At 39.3% G+C, this 20,313-nt stretch overlaps 1 protein-coding gene across 1 annotated transcript in view; it reads left to right on the top strand.

The window, feature by feature from the left end:
- Window positions 1–20,313, top strand: part of man1a1 (mannosidase, alpha, class 1A, member 1) — a 474,282-nt gene that overhangs the window by 153,812 nt on the left and 300,157 nt on the right. Inside the window, exon 2 of the mRNA XM_072555914.1 lies at window positions 7,759–7,855. Within this exon, the coding sequence (XP_072412015.1) occupies window positions 7,759–7,855 (97 nt within the window). The remainder of the gene's footprint in view (window positions 1–7,758; window positions 7,856–20,313) is intronic.

Genomic DNA, 20,313 nt, shown 5'->3' with positions numbered 1-20,313 from the left:
AAATCAAGCCACCGCTATTCGCAGGGTCTTCACACAAGTTAAAGATTTTATAAAAGTACACACAATTCTCCAGTTTACACTCACTCGTTGACCGAAAACACAGACACAGTTTCGGTACTTAACAATTAGAAATTATTGACCTGAATAAATATTATCTACAGGCAAACAATTCTGAACTGTCAACATTATAATTACTAGTTTAAAAACTATAACCCTCTTCTAAAACACCCATTATACACACTCATACGGACGGAAACAAATACAATGTGTAATGGCCACAGGGAAAGACTGGAAAGGCAGTTCAGTCGTCCATCTCCACAGGTTAGGCCTTTCAAGAGGTACCCAAATACATTCACTTGCTAGCAGGATGTATAGTGACTGATCACACTTACTGTGTCTCTGTATTGGTTAAAAGCTACTGCCTATAGCAACTGATGAGGGAAATACACTGGCAATGTGTAGACTCGAGGTGCCTTTTTTCTACTGCAGAAAAAGGGCAGCTCCTTCCTTTCTGAACATCTGATCACTTCTGACTCAAACATTCACACCCACTGTACAGCTACCTGTTAGCCAATCACACACTTGTTGGCAGACAGAAGACCTTTGTAATTTCATTGAAGAACAATGACTAGTTTCAACAGCTACTTGTTACTGGCTAAATCTCTGTTCATACACACCTCTTGACTCCACTTCATCTGCAACTAGACTTCCCCACAGTTTGAAAAAAAAGTGTAAACAGTCCTTAAAATGAATGTCAGGTAACTTGCTTTTAAAAAGTACAGCAATCCTTTCCACGATTCTTGGTTTCTAAAGCGATACTTTCCCCGTTGCTATCCACAATTAAATATGAAGAAACATAAAGCTAAGGTATGTTTTTTACAATTTGCAGCTGATTCTTTGATTGTTTTGCTCAATTTCTTTGGAGGTCTCAAAGGGCAAAACAGAATGGAAAAAACTGCAATAAGCAGTTGTGAAAAAGTATGTGGGGTGTGTTTTTGAGATTAAGTAGCATTGTAAAGTTCAGAAATGTCATTCGCGTTGCTTCCTTCAATATTTAATAAGACTGTGTCAATTGTTTGGCTGACCCTTGTAGATAAATTGCTAGGATGTAAACATGAGAATTTATCTAGGCTTTCAACTTGCGTTTCAAGATCCATGAAAGTCTAAGTGGGAGAATCACAGAATCTTTGTTTCTTAGGAAATGAAAAGGTTGTCAACTGTGAATTATTCCATGTGATGATCTGAGGTGATGGATTGGATGTTGTTGACTGGTTGATGTTGAAGTACTTTTATTCCGTATTTCCAAAACAGTTGTGATATCCTTTCTCTGATGATGTCACTGGTCAGCTTATTTAAGATACGCAGCATCTTGACAAATTAGGTATCAATTGGAAGCTTGCAGATGTAGTGTTTTGGTCTTACCTATTTTCAAAGGAGAATGCTTTAAAGATACAAAGGGCATCTTTTCTAAGTGTTGAGCTGCAGCAATGCCAAGGTCTTTCATGAATACCAGTTTCAGTCTGAACATCCACTCTGAGGAGGGACAAAGGGCATTTTTGTTTTTCATAGCCTCGTTATCTTGTGGGACGCAAAATGTACAAGTAGTTCTCCTTCTGATTTGGAACTCTTAATGAAAATCAGGGACTTTGTTGTGCTTTTGAAAGATCAAAGGCTTTTCCCATACATGTATATTGTTACATCACTTCTGCTGTGTTCTTTATGTATCACTATCTGTGTACAAAATCTGTAATGATTAATTATTGTCTTTTATCTAGTAAATGTTACCTTTTGCAGAATAATTATTTTTTATGGTTCAAATGCAGTTTCCCATTGTAGTTTTTTCATTTAATTTTTGTTTAATCAATTTTGATATACTTGTCTTTTTAAATGTGAAGTACTTTTAAATGCATTGCAGGTTATTAAATAACCTTTTCAATACCATATAATAACCTTCTCAAAGGCAGTTATGGATGGGCAATCAAAGCTGGTCAGCCAGCGATGATCGCATTGCATGAATGAATTATAGAAGTCAAAAATATTGTGGACACCCATATTGCCGGTTCTCAACTGGTTGGAAATATATCAAAGACCGGTGAAAAGAAAAATAAGTTTTCTGGGCAAGTAAACTGCTCATAAAGTTCCAAATCCAGAACTGCAAAATGTACTGTGAGGTATTAGGTACAGTTGCTCCTTCAGTCCTGAATATCATTAGCAAAACTATTGAGATTTCACATTCATATTCCAAAATATAACCACCTGAAACACGATTTTAAAAAAAACTAACATTGCTGTAATGTAATGTAATTGAAGTGGAATCTAGCTAAAGCCACAGCAAAGCTAAGGGTCTGGTCATGTGTTAGATTAGATTACATTACAGTGTGGAAACAGGCCCTTTGGCTCAACAAGTCCACACCGCCCCGCCAAAGCGCAACCCACCCATACCCCTATATTTACCCCTTACCTAACACTACGGACAATTTAGCGTGGCCAACTCTCCTGATCTGCACATCTTTGGACTGTGGGAGGAAACCGGAGCACCCGGAGGAAACCCACGCAGACATGGGGAGAATGTGCAAACTCCACACAGACAGTCGCCTGAGGCGGGAATTGAACCCAGGTCTCTGGCGCTGTGAAGCAGCAGTGCTAACCACTGTGCCACCGTGCCACCCATTACATTGAGAGCACTTGTCATTTTGTTTTCAAATTTTCAGATTTTGTGAATGTGTTGATGAGCTTTTCCCAGTTTCTTTAATAGAATCTGGGACAGCAAGTGGCTAGCTCTGCTGCCTCACAGCATCAGGGACACTGGTTCGATTTCACCCTCTTGGTGGCTGTCTGTGTGGAGTTTGCCCATTCTATCCATGTCTGCGTGGATTTCCTGCGGGTTGTCTAGTTTCTATCCACAGTCCAAAAATGTGCGGGTTAGATGGACTGGCCATGCTAAATTGCTCATAGTGTCCACCATTGTGTAGGTAAGGTGGATCATCAGGAGGGATATGCAGGCTTACAGGGGTAGGGTAGCATGATGGGTCTGGGTGGAATACTGTCTGGAGGGTTGGTGTGGACTCGATGGATTAAATGAATCCACACTACATGGATTCTGAGTCTTCTACAATTCTTCTATGAACTGATTAACTAGGGGAGATTGCTTTAGTTGAGAGACAAGTCATAAGTATTAGAAAGGAGAGTATTGTTTGATTATTCTCACCCTCCCCACTCAGCAAAATTTTATGTTTAAGTATATCCCACTTAACAAAATTAACATTGTATTAGAATGCACATGTTTTTAGCCTTCTGTATGGTATAGTACCTTGTGCTTCCAACTTCTGAAGCCCAGATAGGGAAATGCTTGCATGTTGAATCATTATACATGTGATTGATATGCATGCTATTGTTAATAGTAATTAAAACTTTAGATTTTGGTCAGTGGAAAATTAAAAAAAATAAATTTACACTCTTAGCATTGATATAAAAGGAAACAAGTACATGTTGAAGTGACTTAATAATGAGTCTTTTTGAAACTAGTAGCCTGTATTATTTCTTAACAATTAAATTATTACCTTCTAAAATGGTACTTGGCTTAAGGCATAATTTTTACAACAAGCTTTAATTCCCATGATGAAACTTGAATAGTTTGAGATCAGGAGAAATAATTTACAGTTTTTCAATAGAAGAATCTCCATAATTGATCCATAAATAAATCATTCAAAAGGATTATGTAGAATGAGAAAAGTTTATTTTGCTGCAAGAATTGTTCCCCCTTCCCTTTTGAAAAGAGATAATGTGGTATGTTTTATATTTATAGCTGCTAAATAGATCAATATAGGGCCTTTAATTGAATGACTTAAGTTGAGTAGCTGCCTTTGATTTGTAAATTACAGAGCTGAAGGTTTGACATTCGATCCATTTTTTTAAAATCTTGGTTTGCAATTTTCATTAATCACATTTGACTTTAGAAAGTTAATGTTTTGAAATAGTACATCTCCAGTAAGGGTAAGCATAGTACTCACTAAAGTTTTTATTTTAACCAAGTTGCAGACATTTCAAGTTATTTGTTCAAGAAGTTTCTTTTACAAAGGAGAACATGTTAAATGTCGCATTTATTTTTTAAAATACGTGAACGAGGCTAGAGCTGGATGAATTAAGCTTGCACACTTTTGCTTACCATAGCTCATAATGAAACAGTCAGTGTTTCATGAATGCTACACGCATATGTAGTATTTGCATAAAAATACTGATAATTGAAATTATTTCTTTGCATATTCTTTTCACTTGTGTTCCTGTCAGAAAAAAGATGCTGGTTTTACTTTGCAGCCAAACTTTACTTGTTAGATGCATTTGGTTAAGAGTTACACTTCAGTCTTTTTGCCTGGGTAGACATTAGTGGTAAAATTACCAGTGCCCTTGAGGTTTACAGAGTATTTCTGTTTTTATTGCCTTGGTCAACCATGGTATTTATTCAATATCTAACTACTTCAACACTTCTCATTTGGAATTATTTACAATTCTATACAAGTCTGAGTGGTTTTGATTTTGAAATTCATTTGGGTGTTGTCCTACTTGCACAAGATAATCTATCTTCCTCTCAAAAGCCAAGATCTGGGTTGAATAGTTCTATTTACAGTACAATCCTTCAGATATAAAGAGGAGTGTACACATGCCTGCATTTTAATACAATAAAACTTGTTTGCTAACTGAGATTGAATTAATGGATGAATTATCAAGATCTAACAATCATCTTCATTCTGATTGCAATACTTGCTGCTGCAAAGGGATTTATTTGGCTTTCTTTATCATTTTATAACAGCAGCCATATGCTCACAGCAAATGAATAGGTCCAGAAAAGTTGAAATAGACAACTCGTAGGGAGACAAAATGAGGGATTTTGTGAGTGAGTGAATTAGTTACTGATTAGGATGCTCAAGTGCAATGTTTATTATCAGTTGAGAGTTTGTTTTTAAAATTCCTTAAGCAAGAAAAGGGGAAACATATGAATTATTTCAGAATGTAAACCTCTAAGAAGCTCCCCAGCTGTAGAAATAAACTCTTAATTTGAATGCACGAACTGGTCTTTTTAAATTGACTTCCCTATTATATCTGATATAAGCTCTGCTTTTGGAGTATTTGTTTAACAGAATTACTTCAGTTCATTTAATGATGTCCGAAGCGTTTGTTACAATGTTCTTAAATTCAAGCACTGAATCCGCAGGTTCAGTCTCGCTACTGTTTTCAAGCCTGCAAAGTCAATATCTGTCTGCTCACCTTGGATTAACCAAGTGAACTCTCTATAACTTTAGGGATTTCTTCAAAGTTTGGATGTTTTCTCATGCTGATGAATGATTTAATGCAATTTCTCACTTTTTGCAGAAAATAAAACATTGCTTTAGAGAAGGGAATTGTCTTAGATATTTCTGGAATTACTATCCTTTTCCAACAAGAAATACAGTTTATTTCAACAACAGACAGGTTAGATAAAAATGTATAATCTTCCCTACGCTATCCAATAGTGATCTCTATCAAAATGATCAGGTGAAAATCTTAATTGCATAATTTCTGAAGAGAAGTCCAGGATTATTTGACCTGGTATTCTTGTCTATTAAATAACTACCTAGAAAGAATAATTTCATTTACATCTTGATGTGGAGAATAATCATGAAACCTGCATGATGTTGGCTGTGAAATGTTCCCAGGCCATTTGTTCTCAGATGGCTACTAAAATATACATGTAAATTAACTCAGAAAAATCTTAAATTCGAGATGCACTATTAATAATGGTTCCCTGTTGCAGGAAATCAGAAGATAAAATGCATGAATTGGTTTTCTTGTCCAAGTTCCTGAATGTCTACCTGCATTAACTGTGCAACTCAGTCACTTTAGTCCATCATTATTTTTTCCACTTTCTGCTCTTGTTTCTATTTACCTTTATTTCGCCAAGACTCCTCTCTTGTATTGCTACAATGGGCATAACCCATTATTATACAATCTTACAGCTACCCTTTGTGCTCATCTTGACATCCTGTCATGATCTCAAGACTCTTGGTGCTGGCTCATTATGGGTAGTAACACTAATTGTCTGTGACGACTACCTCACTTGACTCCTGCACATCTGTTAAATTATCAAAGTGCTAATCTAGTATTGCATGAGCAGAAATTTCCTCCAATTAAATATTGGGAAGACTGAAGTCTTTTGTTTTTAGTCCCTGCTCCAAATTCTTATCCCTAGCTACTGACTCCATCCTTCTCCCTGATAACAACCTCAGATTAAACTAATCTCTTCCCAAGTATTATGCCACATTTGACCCTGAAATGAGATTTCAACTGACTTCATTAAAATGCTCTATTTTCACCTCTGTTTCTTTGCCTAATTTTGGCCCTATTTCAACTCCTTTTTGCTAAAAATCTTATCCATGTTTCTGTTACCTTTAATTCAGCTGGTTTCTCACAATATACTTTCTGTAAACTTGTTGTCAACCAAACATTCACTATCTGTGTCTTGATTCGCTTCAAGTCCTGTTCAGGCATCAATCTTACAGGTGCTGGCCTCTAATAACCTTTAGTCAAGCAGTGACATGAATTAAAAATTCTCATCCTTGTTTTCAAATCTTATAGTAGTCTTGCTACATTGCACTGTACCTCTTCTTCAAGAAATCTAAACTCCTTAAGTATAGCCTGTTAAACATTGCTGATTTTAATCATTTCACAATTGACAGCCATGTCTTTAGTTGTCAAGGTCCTAAACTCGGGAAATCACTCCACCTCTCTACCCTTTAGTGTCATACTTTGTTTTATAATGCTCCTATAAAGTGTCTTAAGATGTTTTATGTTAGAATTGCTGTAAAAGTAAAAGTTGTTGTTATTGCAGTCCGTATTCACGAATCTAATGTAAATTTTCCTTGACTATTATTTGGCTACATCAGGCGATCAACCTCATTACAACTTGCTGTTTCCACTGCACTGCATTGCGTTTTGCCTTTGGTGTTCATGTGAAAATTCAGAATTGCTTCTTGCCCTGAAATCTGTACCTGTCCCCTCCACCACCGATGCCATAGTCCCAACAAAATATAGAATCAGTATCTGACATTGCATCCACTTATTGCAATGACTTTGGCAGATTCTCTCTCTCCTGAGAAGTAACAGTTTTGGGAACATAAGATCCAAATTTCTCACTGAATTGCAAGTCATCCTAACATGAACATATTTATTTGTGCATACCTTGTTGCTGAGTCCATATTCTTGAAAAAGCTATGTACTTCCCCTGATTGGGAAAAGATACCAGTGGTTTTAGAAATAGGTGTCACAGGCAATTTGTGGTGGACAATAAATACAACGTTGCTTGCATCAAAGAACAAGTAGAATCGATTTTATTTTTGTTAGTTGAGTCTAATTATATTCATTTTTGCAATTTTCCTACATTGTTGCCTTTTTATCCAATTGTTTTCTCTGTGGTGCTGTTTAGAATCCGTGAGATGTCTATTTGCACATTGTACATGTTTCTACAGTTTAAAAATGGAAAATAAATAAGAGTTAAATATGTAAAGAAAATTCAGTTTCTAGAGTCAGGGTTCTGCTTGTCTTTCACTAAAAGCAATGTATTTTTAAAAAGTGTATCAAGTCTAGACTCTAAATGTTCAGTTGAACATGCTTTCAATTATTATTTGTCCTCCGATTCAACGTATATTTCTGCTTTTTAAAAAAAAAATGATTTGTACAAAATCTGTTTGTATTAGAATGTACTGAGTATTCAATTATGTTTTGTAGATGATGAAACATGCTTGGGAAAACTATAAACGTCACGCATGGGGATCAAATGAACTGAAACCTTTATCTAAACAACGTCATTCGAGTAGTCTATTTGGTAAGTAATTTACAATTTTTTTTTCACCCCTAGAATGTAGTGTTGAGGACTGACAGCTAAGCAGAGTTTATGCACTTTTTTAAACCAGAAAAATGCATTTGACAAAAAAAATTAAGACACGTGCCCATAAGTTCGTGAGGTTGTTATTCTACACAAAGAAAGCAGGAGTGACATCATTAGATCTGCTTCCATGGTATTGCATAACCTATTTTCACAGTATGGACTGAATGTTGAAGCATTCTATTCTAATATTTGTGCAAAAAAGTGCTATACAGGGCTGAAGAGATGGCAGTCAAGATAATAACAGTAACAATAATGCACAAAATTTCCCAAGACACTTCGAAGAAAATAAATATGCTCTCTTATATAGCACTTATGTAAGTTACTGAAAGGTTTTAAGTTCCTAAATATTTTCTGTGTTCATACATTGTTACTCCTTCATTGTACTAGTGCATTATGCTCCATTTTTCCTTCTAATGTCCTCAAAATCTTGACATACCTGTTTAATACAATGGATTATGTTAATTCTGTTAACTAATACACCACAAGATTGCGTGAAGAGAAGTTTCATACATGCATTTTCAGAAATGTAGGCATAAAAATTAATATGGAGGAGAAAGTGAGGACTGCAGATGCTGGAGATCAGAGCTGAAAATGTGTTGCTGGAAAAGCGCAGCAGGTCAGGCAGCATGCAAGGAACAGGAGAATCGACGTTTCGGGCATAAGCCCTTCTTCAGGGCTGAAGAAGGGCTTATGCCCGAAACGTCGATTCTCCTGTTCCTTGGATGCTGCCTGACCTGCTGCGCTTTTCCAGCAACACATTTTCAGCAGCGATAAAAATTAATATCACTGTTTCATAATCCTCTGAAGCCAATGATCACATATTCTGGGCTAACTGCAAATGCTATGAAAAAAGCAACAGATTAACATTTATATTGCATCTGTCACAACCTTCGGCCTTCCCAAAACATTTATCAACCAATTAAGTACTTTCTGAACTGCCAGTACCTGCTGTATTGTGGAAAAAATGGAAACTGATTTGAGCAATTAGCGATCTGATAATGACACGATGATTTGTTTTTGTCCTGATTTATTGAGGGGTAAATATTTGCCTGTACATGAGGAAACATGACCCTGATCATCATCAAAGCATTTCCTGGGATCATTTAAATCCAGCTGAAAGGCCAGGACCACCATTTAATATCTAATATACAAATGAATATTGTGAATTTTGGAAATCTGAAATAAGAACAGAAGATGCTACAAGTTCTCAATGGGTCAGGCAGCATTTGTGGACAGAGGAACTCAAGTTAACGTTTCAGGTTGATGACCTTTTCATCAGAACTAAACCGAAACCAAAACGGTTTTTAAGCAAGTGGAAGAAGGTAGAAGATAGAGAGAACGGAGAAGATCTGTGACTAAGTTGAGGTTACGAGACATTACATTAGAAAATATTTTATGATGTAATATCTATAAAGAATGATTATCAGTATAGTCATAGAGATGTACAACATGGAAATAAACTCTTCAGTCCAATGCATCCATGCCAACCAGATATCCTAACATTATCTAATCCCATTCACCTGCATTATTTCTCTGAATCCTTGCTATTTACATTTACCCATCCAGATGCCTTTTAAAACAAAAGTTGTGTCAAAATGAGGTGAGTTGCTGTATTAAAAAAATCTGAATGCAGGATGACGTGATAGAGAAAGAAAGAGGCCTGCCATCCACAAAGACAAAGTGGAAGGAAAAGAAAACACATAGGGCAATGTGAAGATAGAGATTATGGTCGAAAGTTATTCAACTCGTTGGTGAATCCAGAAAGCAGTAAAGTGTTGATTTAAAAGATAATGGGTTGTTCCTCAAGTTTTGATTATTGTCCCAATGGGACACTAACATACAACTGACAGGTCAGTATAAGAGTAAGATGAAGAATTAAAATGACAAGCAACTGGAAGCCCAGTCAGGGCTTGCAAACTGAGATGGTCTGCAAACGGTCATCTACTCTGCATTTGGTCGTGAATACGATGTACAAAATTGAAAGGAATAGGAATAACCTCTCTCTTGGAAGGGCTGTTTGGGGTGTTGTGCAGCAAGAATGGAAGAGATGCAAGGAAAGCTATTGAATATCTTCACATGCATGGAAAATGCCATAGGGAAGAGAGAGATAATTGAGGAGGTGACTGAGGGTTTTGAAGAGGGATCATGTCTTGGCAAAAGGTTAAAAGGGGAAGATAAGGGAAAATGTGCATGTTTGCAATGCAGCAAAGAGTGGAAATGGTGGAGGATGAATATAAACTTTGATTTACTTGTACTTCCCTTAGTTTAGTCCTCTGTATTTGCTATTCATGATGCAAATACTAAATGCTAATCACATTGTGGAGCCCAAACACAAACCTGGTTAGCACTTTAGGGAGCATCTCCTTCCTGTACTATTGTTGCCATTACAACGTTAAAACAATTATATATAAATTGTGACAGTACAGATTGGATTCAAAAAAGTCATTCACTGGGGGGGGGGAAAAAAAGTGGGTTTTGTAGGGAAGTTTTATTTTTGTCAGACTAGGATGATTAAACTGAAATGATTTTCGCATTTGTTGGTATAATACAAAGAAAGGGAATTTCTGGTTTTCATTTAGCAGAAGCCTCCACCAACAAATTGAACAGCTTAACCAATATCTGACTTCCCTTTATTAATGGATATAATTGGCTTTTGAACTCATCTGAGACCTAGCTTCTCTCTGTTGGAAAAAATTCAATTGTAACAAGTTTGTGAGATAAGCATTGACTGCTCATGTAATTTGTTTTCTGTGCAATGGATGTTACAAGGCAATTTTGTTCAATTCAGTAAGAGCCTAAGGTGGAGAGTTATCTGTGAGAGGTATCAAATTGTCCACTTTTCTGCAGCAGCCCCTTGCTTTTAGAGAAGTGCATCATACAGGTTAATAAGAGTTTGAAGAAAGTAAGCTACTAAATGCCAAACTTTTAGATCTGTAATTGGAGGAATTTCAATTATGTTGAACTGTTGTCTTCACTGGGTGGCTTGTCCGTTTGTAGATACTTCTGTGAAGCGCAATTACCTATATTAATTGTGTAAAATAAGAGGCAACATTGTTGGCGGAATCCTAACAATCTTTATTGATTCTCAGCAAAACATCAAGTCCATATTGTCCGAACTAAAACTGTCCACTTCCACCCCCAATATTTTCCATCACCACTATTGTAACTTTCATTCGTGCCTTTTTGACCTTGTGACTTCCACAATTCAGTTCTTAACATTTTGGTAAAAATATTTTAAGAACAAATTCATCAATAAATGTGGCACATCTCTGCTGAATAGTTGATGAAATATGGGGATCAAAATTGCTCACAGTTCTCCAAATGTGGTCTAACCAGCAACACTTTGTACAGTTGCGGTTAGGCTTCTCTACCCTTACACTCTAACTCCCTTGAAATAAGGGCCAACATTCCATTAATGCCTTCCTGATAATCCTTGTGCTAGCTTTCTGTGTTTCATGCACAAGACCTCCCAAGTCCCTTTGTATTACAACTTTCTGCAGTTTTTCTCCATTTAAATAAAACACTTCTATTCTCCCTTCCAAATGAACAGCTTCACATTTTCCCATATAATACTCCATTTAGTAACTTTTTACCCAATTAATTTATCTATATCTGTTTGAACTGTTTGGATCTCTCTTGCAATTTGTCTTCCTGGTTTGAACATCTTTAAAGTATATGTTATAAATTCTTCAAATACCGAATATTGGATGACTTCCTTTTTATAATTTGGCAATTATTCCCAATTTTCAGTCCATCAGTTTGGCAGGGTTATCTCTTTGGAATATCAGAGAATGTTGATTGCCTTGCTAATCGCTTCTGATACAACTGATAAGGAGAGCTGTTACTTAAAGATATCAGTATACTACTAGGATAGCTTGCGCTCACAATTCCCATTTTTTAAATTTGTATAGCTGGGAGGCAGTTACAGTTAGTCAGGGTTGACAATCCGTTAAACTGCTTCAGGTAATGGTTATGATGCCATCAGTAATGACACTCTCAGATCAGAATTTCAGTATATGGATAATGGCCACAGTCACATTTCAAAATGTTCTTCATGTTTCACTTGTGCAAGTCGCATCTTCCCTGGCTCATCTTTGAGCAATGGAGTGTTGTAGATTTTCAAATGAAGGTTATAATCTGAAACCATTGACCATTATTGGGATGCAGAAACGTGCTGTTTATGTCGCTGGGAGGTACATAATTGAAAAAAATAGCAAGTTGTTAATTTGAAAGGTGTAGAGTGTTTTCTAGAAAGGCATATAGAACTTGTGTGTGTCCCTATATCAATGGGAATGCTTTGTTAACTATCAGCCATGGAGTTATTTGAGGAGGCTATTTTCCCTGTGGTCATCAGGAAGTTTAATATCTTCTCGTGTATGGTGAATTAGCTGCCCAAGCAGTTCACTGTAATGATATTGTTAATTGTACACTTGTTTACTGTTGCCATCAAACATTCAAATTTAATTTCTAAATGCACTTGTTTAATGAAGAAATAGTAATAGAAGCTTTAAAACTACTCTAACAAAAAACACTTGGGATGTATTGTGTGGTTTATACAAACTACACGAGGGTAAGGATCGGAATCTTTTGGTGGAGTGGGAGGCATGGGGAGCGTAGTGGGAGAGAAACAGTATGACTTTCTACCTTCAGTTTGGTGGCAGTACAACATAGGCACTAAGGCCCACGTCAGATGGGATTACAGTGCTATCTTTAGTAAATTTTAAATGAAAGTAAAATAGCCACCGGGATAGTTCCCAGGCATGTTATGCTTCACCAGTTTATCTGTGGTCTTCAAATCTAATGTTTTTACAAATGAGGTAAGGCAGTATTTAAAATTTAATCCTGAAGATTTATTAACGGTTGTGCAGCTCCACAAATATCTTGGAGATTTAAAAAAAAGTTTATTGCAAAAAAAATTGAAACTGATTTTTTATGCACTACAAAGAGTATTTTGAGCAAGTCTGTTTACTGTCTATAGTTATTAACATTATATTTGATATGAAAATCCGTTTGGTGATTAGATTGTGTGTTGCCTTGCGTGGAATCTTGGCTTGAATCCGTAAGGTTCTCATACAAAATGAGACTGGACCTTTGTTGAGCCTCAGTTCAAGTGTAAAAATGGTTCTTACAACTATAATGGAACCCAAATTGGCACTAAATTGCTAAACTCAATCATAAGTTATAAGGAAGATTGCTAAGATAATGGCAGACTACATTTATGCAGATTTTGAAAATTCTATGGGCATAGTCTATAAGCCACCAAATACTGTAATAACATCACATTGGGCCGGACAATAAACAAAGAAATCACTAATGCCTGTAAAAATGGTACAACAGTTAACATGGGGGAGGGATTTAATCTACATGTCAGTTGGTCAAACCAGCTTGGTCAGGGTTAGCCTTGAGGAGAAATTCATTGAGTGTATCTGTGATAGTTTTCTTAAGCAGTATGTACTGGAACCAATGAGGGAGCAAGCTATCCTAGATCTGGTCCTCTAATGAGACAGGAATAATTAATGACCTCATAATTAGGGATCCTCTTAGAAGGAGCGATCACAGTATGGTTGAATTTACAATACAGATGGAGAACGTAGAGATAAAATTCAATACCAGGGTCCTGTGCTTAAACAAGGGAGACTACAACAGAATGAGGGAGGACTTGGCTGAAGTCGACTGGCAACAAAGATTTTTTGGTGGGACAGTTGACAAGCAGTGGAGGACTTTCGAAGACATTTTTCAAAGTTTTCAGCAAATGTATATTCCAGTGAAAGGAAGAACTGTAAGAAAAAGGATAATCTTCCATGGGTGTCGAAGGAAATAAAGGAGACTAACAAACTAAAAGGGAAGGCATACATAATGGCCAAGAACAGAAGGAAACTGGAAGATTAGGAAACCTTTTAAAGGTCAACTGAAAGCCACAAAAAGAGCTATAAAGAAAAGTCAGGTAGACCATGAGAAAAAATTAGCACAGAATATAAAGACAGAAAGCAAAAGTTTCTATAAATATATAAAATGAAAAAGAGTTCTTAAAGTAAACATTGGTCTTTTTAGAGGATGAGAAGGGGCATTTAGTTATGGGATATGATGAAGTGGCCGAGGCATTGAACAGGTATTTTGTATTGGTCTTTACAGTAGAGGACACTAATAACATGCAAGTGTTTGACAAAGGCACAAGGTAGCTGAGGACCTCGAAGCAGTCATTATTACAGAAGAGGTAACATTAGACAAGCTAATGGAGCTAAGGATAGACAAGTCTCCTGGCTCTGATGGAATGCATCTCAGAGTACTAAAAGAGATGGTGAGAGAAATAGCAACTGCACTTGTGGTAATTTTCTAAAATTCACTGAATTCTGGGGCAGTCCCATCAAATTGGAAAACAGTAAATGTGATGCTACTGTTTACAAAGAGGGGTAGACAAAAGATGGTCAATTATAGACTAGTTAGCTTAACCTCTGTAGTACGGAAGATGCTTGAGTCTATTATCAAGGAAGAAATAGCAGGCATTTCGATAGAAATTGTCCCATTGGGCAAACGCTGCATGGGTTCATGAAGGGCAGGTCATGCTTAACAAATCTTTTGGAATTCTATGAAGACTTTACGAGCAAGGTGGACAATGGGGACCCAGTGGATGTGGTGTACTAATTTCCAAAAAGGCCTTCGACAAGGTGCCGCACAAGAGGTTGCTGCATAAGATAAGGATGCATGGCATTATGGGTAAAGTATTAACATTGGTAGAGGATTGATTGACTAACAGGAAGCAAAGAGTCGGGATAAATGAGTGCTATTCTGGCTGGCAATCAGTGATTTGAGAAAGGATGCACTGGGGGGGATGCAGAGGAGCTTCACTGGGTTGATTCCGTAGTTGAGTGGGTTAGCTTATGAGAAGAGGCAGAGTAGACTGGGTTTATATTAGATTACATTACATTAGATTACTTAGTGTGGAAACAGGCCCTTCGGCCCAACAAGTCCACGCCGACCTGCCGAAGCGCAACCCACCCAGACCCATTCCCCTACATTTACCCCTTCACCTAACACTACAGGCAATTTAGCATGGCCAATTCACCTAACCTGCACATTTTTGGACTTTGGGAGGAAACTGGAGCACCCGGAGGAAACCCACGCAAACACTGGGAGAATGTGCAAACTCCACACAGTCAGTCGCCTGAGGTGGGGATTGAACCCAGGTCTCTGGCGCTGTGAGGCAGCAGTGCTAACCACTGTGCCACCCAATATTCATTGGAATTCAGAAGAATGAGGGGGAATCTGACAGAAACATAAGATTATGAAGGGGATAGATAAGATAGATGTAGAGAGGATGTTTCCACTGACAGGTAAAACTAAGACAAAAGGGCATCGCCTCAAGATTAGAGGGAGCAGATTTAGGACTGAATTAAGAAAGAACTTCTTCACCCAGAGGGTTGTAAATCTATGGAATTCCCTGCCCAGTGAAGTATTGACGCTACATCAGTAAATCTTTTTAAAGCTAAGTTAGATAATTTTTTGAACAATAAAGGAATTCAGGGATTAGATGAGAGCGTGGTTAAGTGGATCTGAGTCCACGAATAGGTCAGCCACGATTGTATTGAATGGTGGAGCAGGCTCGAAGGGCCAGGTGACCTACTCCTGCTCCTAGTTCTTCTGTTCTTATGATCTTATGTAGGTTTTGCAGTTTAACTTTTAGTATTAATGTTCAAGTAGAAAGTGGGCATTCTATGTGGAGCTTTGAGGGTGGGAACAGAATATGGCAGTTGGAACAGTGTGGAAGCAGGAAGAAAAAAATGTACATGACAATAAGGTTATATAAGAATGAAATTAGCAGTCCCATCTAGCTGGATGAGAGTGGAGCAGAATAGAATTTCAATGGTGTCAAAAGCTGCAGACTATAACATCCAGTTAATTTTACAGCATCGTGAAAATTACACAAAACCACAAAATGCTTAGTTGATGGTAATGCCAGTTTGCCTAAAGTAGAAAAGTCCTCTCAATTCATTTTTTGGAGCTGCTATCTCTGCTCTACAATCTGCATCACAGGAAATACATATCTCACACAATTTTATGCAGGGGCTGTGCATGACAGCTTTTATGCTAACTCTACCTGGTTGAGTATAAAAATGCCTTTGACATTTTTCCTATATTTACAGGGTCCTTTAATGCATGCATTAAGTTATATGCAAGTACAAAGCGTATTATTGTTGATAATTCAACCAAGGTGCATATCAAGCAAGGTGTTCAGGCTTGTACGTTCTAGTAGGAGCTCTGACACACAGTACGTTTCCTGACAAAATTCACTCTTTATAGATCCTTGTTAATTTCTGTACTTGTTAATAGCATTTCTCCTGTTTCATCTGAGAGCAAGCGGTAATATCCTAAAACTGTTACATGCTCATACTGTTTTATTTGGTTTATCAAACTCTGATGTTATAGGGGGTTGATAAGAGAAGTAATTTTGTCCTGTTGAAGAGGTGGTTTCGAGTCTCTAATATAAAATTTTGATTTGTTGGCAATCATGATCATCTAGAGAAGCAAATATTACATCAGCTTCCTTTCTGGAGATATTTGACCTACTAATGCCACCTTCGGAACAATGTAAAAGTAACATTCCATTTGAGCAAAGCAGACTAAATTAAATTCTTAATCCTTTGAAAGCTTTTGATTTAATCTTGTAATTGCATCCAGAATAGATTAAAAAAAAAACACATTCCATCAAATCCAATTGGAGTATTTGATAGCAGGGTCATCTGCTTCTCGCTGTGCAAGAAACAAATGGCAGATCAGATACTCATGAATGTTTATATGATAATTACAAATGTGGCCAACTTTCAAAGTCCTGTTTATCAAGACATTGCAATGACGCTCAAAGAAAAATACCTTTATTGATAACTCTGTCAAACAACAAGAGTGTTGGTAGCAATGGACTCGAAAGGAAGTAACCTTTGATATTCTGAGACATATATTTTGTTTGCAGTGCCAGTTCTTGATCAGGTGGCTTTCTGCAGTTTTATGGATAGAACTGTTAACCAGTGATTTATTTATAATTCACTGAAAAATAATCTCATACTTGCTCCTGCCAGAGATTCAATTTTTGAACAAAATTTATTCAATACAAAATAAGGGAACGATACAGCAGAAAAAGATGCTGTTTGGTCCTTCATGCTTATTGTTTACTATCCAATTAATTGCCCTTTGTGCTCTTGCCCTAGAGTACTGTATTTTTATTTCTCTTTCAGCTGCTTGTCCAATTCTCTTGAGTATTACCATTGTATCTCTTTGTACCATGCTTTCAGACAGTGTAGAAAATGTGTTTCTGCAAAAGCGCAGCAGGTCAGGCAGCATCCAAGGAGCAGGAGAATTGACATTTCGGGCATGAGCCCTTCTTCAGGAATGAGGAAAGTCCAGCAGGCTAAGATAAAAGGTAGGGAGGAGGGACTTGGGGGAGGGGCATTGGAAATGCGATAGGTGTAAGGAGGTCAAGGTGAGGGTGATAGGCTGGGGTGGGGGTGGGGGTGAAGAGGTCAGGAGGAAGATTACAGGTTAGTAAGGCGGTGCTGAGTTCAAGGGTTGGGACTGAGACAAGGTTGGTGAAGGGGAAATGAGGAAACTGGAGAAATCTGAGTTCATCCCTTGTGGTTGGAGGGTTCCTAGGCAGAAGATGAGGCGCTCTTCCTCCAGCCATCGTGTTGCTGTGGTCTGGCGATGGAGGAGTCCAAGGACCTGCATGTCCTGGGTGGAGTGGAAGGGGGAGTTGAAGTGTTGAGCCACAGGGTGGTTGGGTTGGTTGGTCCGGGTATCCCAGACGTGTTCTCTGAAACGTTCCACAAGTAGGCGGCCTGTCTTCCCAATATAGAGGAGGACACATCGGGTGCAGCGGATGCAGTAAATGATGTGTGTGGAGGTGCAGGTGAATTTGGCGGATATGGAAGGATCCCTTGGGGCCTTGGAGGGAAGTGAGGGGTGAGGTGTGGGCGCAAGTTTTGCATTTCTTGTGGTTGCAGGGGAAGGTGCCGGGAATGGAGGATGGGTTGGTAGGGGGTGTGGACCTGACGAGGGAGTCACGATGGGAGTAGTCTTTTCAGAACACTGATAGGGGAGGGGAAGGAAATATATCCCTGGTGGTGGGATCCGTTTGGAGGTGGCGGAAATGACGACGGATGATATGATGTATATGGAGGTTGGTGGGGTGGTAGGCGAGACCCAGTGAGGTTCTGTCCTGTTGGCGATTAGAGGGGTGGGGCTCAAGGGCAGAGGAGTGGGAAGTGGAGGAGATGCGGTGGAGGGCATCGTCGATCACGTCTGGGGCGAAATTACGGTCTTTGAAGAAGGAGGCCTTCTGGGTTGTACGGTATTGGAACTGGTCCTCCTGGGAGCAGATGTGGCGGAGACGAAGGAATTGGGAATGGTGTTTTTACAGGGGGCAGGGTGGGAGGAGTTGTAGTCTAGGAAGCCGTGGGAGTCGGTCGGTTTATAGTAAATGTCTGTGTTGCTTCTGTCGACCGAGATAGAAATGGAAAGGTCTAGGAAGGGGAGGGAGGAGACTGAGATGGTCCAGGTAAATTTGAGGTTGGGTTGGAAGGTGTTGGTAAAGTGGATGAACTGTTCAACCTCCTCGTGGGAGCACAAGGCAGCGCCGATACGGTCATCGATGTAGCGGAGGAAAAGGTGGGGGGTGGTCCCAGTGTAGCTGTGGAAGATGGACTGTTCCACATATCCTACAAAGAGGCAGGCATAGCTTGGGCCCATGCAGGTGCCCATAGCTACTCCTTTGGTTTGGACGAAGTGGGAGGATTGGAAAGAGAAGTTGTTCAGGGTGAGGACCAGTTCAGTCAGTCGAAGGAGGGTGTCAGTGGAAGGGTACTGGTTGGTACTATGGGAAAGGAAGAAGCGGAGGGCTTTGAGTCCTTCGTGATGGGGGATGGAGGTGTACAGGGACTGGATGTCCATGGTGAAGATAAGGCGTTGGGGACTGGGGAAGCGAAAATCATGGAGGAGGTGGAGGGTGTGGGTGGTGTCCCGAACGTAGGTGGGGAGTTCTTGGACTAAGGGGGACAGGGCCGTGTTGAGGTATGCAGAGATGAGTTCGGTGGGGCAGGAGCAGGCTGAGACAATGGGTCGGCCGGGGCAGTCAGGTTTGTGGATTTTGGGCAGGAGGTAGAAACAGGCGGTGCAGGGTTGTGAGACTGAGGTTGGAGACGGTGGATGGGAGATCCCCTGAAGTGATGAGGTTATGGATGGTCTGGGAGATGATGGTTTGGTGGTGGGAGGTGGGGTCATGGTCAAGAGGGCATTAGGAGGAGGTGTCTGCGAGCTGGCATTTAGCCTCAGTGGTGTAAAGGTCGGTGCGCCAAACTACCACCGCGCCTCCCTTGTCTGCCGGTTTGATAGTGAGGTTGGGGTTGGAACGGAGGGAGTGGAGAGCTGCACGTACAGAGGGTGAGAGGTTGGAGTGGGTGAGAGGGGTGGAGAGGTTGAGGCGGTTAATGTCGCGGCGGCAGTTGGCTGTGAAGAGATCGAAGGCAGGTAGGAGGCCAGCACGGGGTGTCCAGGTGGATGGGGTGTGTTGGAGGCGGGAGAAGGGGTCGTCAGAGGGTGGGCAAGAAACCTAGTTGAAGATCCTTTCAGACAGTGTATGCCAGATCACAATCCCCCATTTTTTTAAAGACAACATCGCTTCCGTTTTTTTCCAATGATCTTAAGTCTGTCTCTTCTGAATCCTAATCATTCTGCTACTGGAAAGCTTTTCTTCATGGGCTTTGTCAAAACCGATCATGATGTTGAGTTGCTTCACCAAATCTCTCTCCTTTTTTTAAAAAAAAAATCAGCTCTAAGGAAAACACTCCCACCTTCTGAAATTCTTTCCCTGAAACAGTTTTTAGTTCAGAAAACTGCACTGTTACAAGTTATTATTTCAGATGGATGAGTTCCAAAATGGAATAATAAGAATGGAAAATGCTGGAATGTGGTGAGCACTGCTGCCTCAGAGTGTCTGCGACACAGGTTTGATTCCATCCTTGCCTGTTGTGTGGAGTTTGTGTGCACACCCTGTTTCTGCTTGGGTTTCCTCTGGGTGCTCCAGTTTCCTCCCACAGTCCAATGATGAACAGGTTAGGTGGTTTGGCTGTAGTGTACAGGGATTTGTTGGCTAAATGAATTAGCCATGGGAAATACAGGGTTACAGGAATAGAGTAGGCGCACTGGGTCTGGTTGGGATGCTCTTCAGAGGATTGTTATGGACTCGATGGCCTGAACAGCCTGCTTCCACACTGGAGAGTCTATGATTCTGCTCAGCAGGTCAGGTAGTATCCGCAGCAAAAGAAATCGATGACCCATTGGAGTTGGACTCTCCATTAAGCAATGCTGTGATATTAACTTCTCACTCTTGTTTTTAAATCTTGCCATGC

Source organism: Chiloscyllium punctatum, chromosome 3, assembly GCF_047496795.1.
Source record: "Chiloscyllium punctatum isolate Juve2018m chromosome 3, sChiPun1.3, whole genome shotgun sequence".
Taxonomy (NCBI): domain Eukaryota; kingdom Metazoa; phylum Chordata; class Chondrichthyes; order Orectolobiformes; family Hemiscylliidae; genus Chiloscyllium; species Chiloscyllium punctatum.
This window is presented reverse-complemented; position numbering and strand designations above follow the sequence as displayed.